The sequence below is a fragment of the Gambusia affinis genome, linkage group LG16 (genome assembly GCF_019740435.1).
Source record: "Gambusia affinis linkage group LG16, SWU_Gaff_1.0, whole genome shotgun sequence".
Classification (NCBI taxonomy): Eukaryota; Metazoa; Chordata; class Actinopteri; order Cyprinodontiformes; family Poeciliidae; genus Gambusia; species Gambusia affinis.
Genome location: NC_057883.1, coordinates 378,973 through 383,352, shown reverse-complemented (window position 1 = coordinate 383,352; position 4,380 = coordinate 378,973). Strand labels below are relative to the sequence as shown.

The window sequence follows — 4,380 nt, the reverse complement described above, 5'->3', positions numbered from 1 at the left end:
CTTAATTATACACTTTTTAAAATACAAAAGCATATTAATGGAAAATGTGAATACTGTGACAAATATGAAACAATAGAACATGTTATGGTAGAATGCCATAAGTATGAAAGAGAAAGAAGATGTATGAGAAGAGAGTTTGAATGTATTAAGGAAAAGATTAATTTGTTAGATATTTTGAGGAAGAATTTGGGGAGTAAACATATACAAATAATTATTAAATATTTAAAGAAAACTAAATTATTTCAAAGAATTTGATTATAGTAGGTGTGTGTGTGAATGTGTGCATGATCTAGAGGGGTGGATTATAAAGATATGTATAAAAATGGATGAGAGTATGTATGCATATATAAATCTGAAATTTATTTATTTAATTTATCTATTAATAGTATGTGTAGGAGTATACAAGTATTTATATAAATTGATAGTCCATCTCGAACCACACTCCATACCAGCAAGTGGCGGTAATGCTACTTAAAGTTTGTTGCCAACCGCCAATAAAATCAAGAAGAAGAAGAAGAAGAAGAAGAAGAAGAAGAAGAAGAAGGGGCTTCATTGACACACCCCCTTTTTACTCGGTACACGCCTCGAAGCCTGGCTTCAGAAGAGTAACTTCCGTCAGATTGGGGGTCGGGGGTTTGCGACGTAATTACTCTAATACGGGAAGTTTACGGGACAATGCTAATACGAGAGCAAACGGTGAGAGCACGCCGGGACAGAAGGGTAAAATACGGTAGTTTCCCGGCCAAAACGGGAGATTTGATAGGTATGAATCGAACAGTAACATGAATACTCGAATGCACCACAAAACGTAGTGCGGAAGTCACACGTCTTCAGCTGACGTAGTACGGAAGTAAACAATTCTTAGCGGACGTGGAGTGAGGTTCTTGTCAGTTCAACGCCTTAAATTCTTTAATAGAACAGTAGCTCATTTAGTCACTGCTGTGGTTCGCATACATTCAGAGAACTTGCTTTGAGTAAACGTGGTGTTGGTTATAAGCTCGACTGCAAAATAGATGGCGTCGGCTGAGGAGGCCAGTAGGCCGTTCGCTGGGCTGTCAGACGTCTCCATATCGGAAGAGATACCAGTGGAAGGAGATATTGCTGTCCCCGTCGGCCCATCCACAAGAGACGATGAGTTTTCCACATTGGACGAGCCGGTGAAGGAAACTATTGTGCGTGACCTCCGAGCCGTGGGTAACAAGTTCATTCATGTGCTGTATCCAAAGCGGAGCTCGGCTCTGCTGCGTGACTGGGACCTGTGGGGTCCGCTGCTGCTCTGCGTCACGTTGGCTCTGCTGCTTCAAGGCGGCGCGGCCGACAGCGATGACCAGGGAGGACCGCAGTTTGCCGAGGTAACCAAGCTTTTTCAAACATTCAGTCGATCAGTTCTAATATCAGAGTTATAAATCCTCTGAAGTGTTCTTCTTGGCCGTTCTCCATACGAGGTGAAGTGAGGATGTACAGGAGCTCAGCTATGTATGAGGCTACTTTATTGAGACTGCAACTAATTTAAGTTACTTCTACGAAGTTTTAGCTTCGTAGAAGTTCAGGCACGCAAAATGGCTAGGCACCCTGACAGAAATTATACGTCAGTACAGTTTGAAATTGTGACTCTAATGCATATTATGAATAAGTTGAACATGTTCCAAACAGAGCAGAAGTATACTACCACCATGGAAGATTTTCTCACTGTCAGTTCATTGTTAAATTATAATCACAGCAATTTACCGTAAAGTACATTTTTCCTGGAGAGGTGTGGAGGGGTTGTGGGGGTTGTGGAGGGGTTCCTGGAGGGGTTGTGTGATCTCCAAGCTTCAGTCTGACTTCTTTAACTCCAGCGTCAATAGAATCAACTCGTATTCAGATACTGAATTTTTGGAGCAGGATTTTTCACCTTACCCAGACATCAGCTACACACAACCACTGGAAATATTTTGATCAAAGCAGTAAATGTTTATCTCATGTTTGTGTTTTAGCAATGCTTTGTTTGGGATTTATCCACACAAATTCATCTCTGAACTCAACTTTGGTCAAATGAATAAGGTGCTGGTAGAATATCTAGAACAACCAAAGCTTTACCAGGACTGTCATTTAAAAGTCTTTGTGCTTATTTTCTAAAGGGAGAGTTTTTAAAAACCAGCGTTCTCACTGATTCAGTTCAATTAAAAATAATTGATTATTAGGTGATAAAAGTATTCAAAGATAAAAAAAAAAAATGTTAATTTTATTGTCCTCTTTTCACCAGGTTGATATCATTATTAGGTCAAGCTGTACAAAATTTTATTTTCAAACATTTATTTTTGATTTGTGTAGATTGTCAGGCCAATCCTTGTTCTCAAATAGAAAACAGCTGGACTTCTTGTTTGTTTCTTTAAGATGATTCAGTTCTCAACCAAAAGGCTTTCTTACAGGTGGATCTAAAAATTCTAATATTGTGAAATAGTTGAATAACTTTTGTCACTCATAATGTGGAAACTTCACCCTGAACTTCAAGCAATGTGGATTCAGTGGATTCAACCCCCAAAATGCATCTTGATGTGCACACCATGTGCTCAGAACCCATTGGTGTTTCAAAGTACCTAATACAAAAACATGACTTTCTAAAACGGACAGCTTTCTATATTATAACAAGAAAAATGTATCAGAGTGACTAGTAGAACAGTGAAATGGATTCTACTCTGATGCTGTACATATGCTTCCATTTACATATCTGCATTTTTTGAATCTCTGCAAGGACTGCTCTTAAGTTGCATTTTATATTTTATTTTATTTTATCTACAACTAGTTGTTACTGTGTCTTGTCTTTATGCTACAACTACGAAGTAATTTCCCTGCTGGGACGAATAAAGTACTTCTATTCTATTCTATTCACTCTTGAGCTTTCTGTTTCATCTTGTTAAAATCAATGTAAACTGTAGGTATTATCACCTGACCTTTGGTGCAAGTCAAACAACTGCAGGAGATTTTTTTTAGTAAGTAAAACACTGATATTGGAAGTAACTGATCAAGTCTAGTCTCATCCATCTTCACTAGTGGCTTCAATAGAAATCAGTCTGTATTCTGTATAGTCTGATTTGGTTTAAAAAAAAAAAAAGTTGTTCTTAACTAATCTCCCCAGTCAGGCAGGACAGGAAAGTTTCAATAAAACAGTGCTGCATCTCACACTCACCATACATATGATAAAATACAGTAGAAAATATTTCATGGTACTGTGTGTGTAGATTTGTGACTAGCCATTATATGGCTACTCACTATCACAGGGACTGTTGCAAACAAAAGTTTGACTATTGGTCAGCATATAAGAGCAAAAAATAAGAATTTACCAAAGGGGGATTCTCAAATATTTTCCAACTACTGCTTCCCTTTTTTACAATGTAATCCAGGTACCCATGGCCATAGGAATGTTGTTTTGAATGTAATTCTGAGTTTACAAGTTTCCCAATAACTTACAACTGTACTTTTTCAAATTGTCTCTCATCCCAGGTCTTTGTCATCATTTGGTTCGGCTCTATCGTCATCACTCTTAACTCCAAGCTCCTGGGTGGCACAATCTCTTTCTTCCAGAGCCTGTGTGTACTGGGATACTGCATCCTGCCTCTGACAGTGGCCCTCATTGTGTGCCGGATTGTCCTGCTCAGTGGTTCAGGGAACGTGAGCTTTGCGGTTCGACTGGCAGTGGTGACAGCATCTTTTGGCTGGTCTACCTTTGCTTCTACAGCCTTCCTTGCTGACAGCCACCTGACCAACCGCAAGGCACTTGTGGTATATCCAGTGTTTCTCTTCTACTTTGTGATTGGGTGGATGATATTGACATTTTCACCAGGAAACTGACAGGACTGTTTTTGCTATGTTGGGAAGAGAAACCTGAATTTCCATATTTAAACATGGGCGACTACTGAGATATTTCATATTTCATGTTCTAAACTTCTTTTAGAAAAAGTCAAAATAGGGAAACAGCTGCAGAGAAGTTCATGGATGTTTTTTTTTCTTATTTGTGTTTACTGTCAGCATAAATTTTTTCCCTTCTTTTTTGTAATTAGAGGGATTAAGGAATGTTTCCCAGGATCAGTAGTCGACGTGACACAAGAATAAGTTGTTTTTATGACTGTTCAACATTATCATTAAAATACATTGAAACGTTTGGATGAAATTATGCCGTGTTTCCTGTCTCTGGCTCAATGTGTTGCAACATTTCATTGTTTTTATCTGGAACCACCAGAGCTACAATGAAATTATGGTTTGTTGTAAACAAAATGTTATTATTCCTTTTTTTATTTTTTGGGATACATAATTCATTATCAATATAGTTTCAGATGTTAATATACCAAAAGCCCACTTTTAAACATGTGACCCATGAATGCAGTGAATATAGAGAGATGC

The 4,380-nt window shown here is 38.2% G+C and overlaps 1 protein-coding gene across 1 annotated transcript; it reads left to right on the top strand.

The window, feature by feature from the left end:
* The first annotated feature begins 393 nt into the window (after window positions 1-393).
* On the top strand, window positions 394-4,141 carry yipf6 (Yip1 domain family, member 6). Its single transcript, XM_044141870.1, has 2 exons — window positions 394-1,352; window positions 3,484-4,141. Exons 1-2 carry the CDS (start codon window positions 1,014-1,016, stop codon window positions 3,829-3,831), a joined length of 687 nt encoding a protein of 228 aa, XP_043997805.1. The 5' UTR covers window positions 394-1,013; the 3' UTR covers window positions 3,832-4,141.
* Window positions 4,142-4,380: the final 239 nt, after the last annotated feature.

Coding starts and splice junctions, on each gene's coding strand:
- yipf6 (XM_044141870.1), top strand. CDS start 1,014: ATGGCGTCGGCTGAGGAGGCCAGTAGGCCGTTCGCTGGGCTGTCAGAC. Junction 1,353..3,483: donor GAGGACCGCAGTTTGCCGAG/GTAACCAAGCTT, acceptor CTCTCATCCCAG/GTCTTTGTCATCATTTGGTT.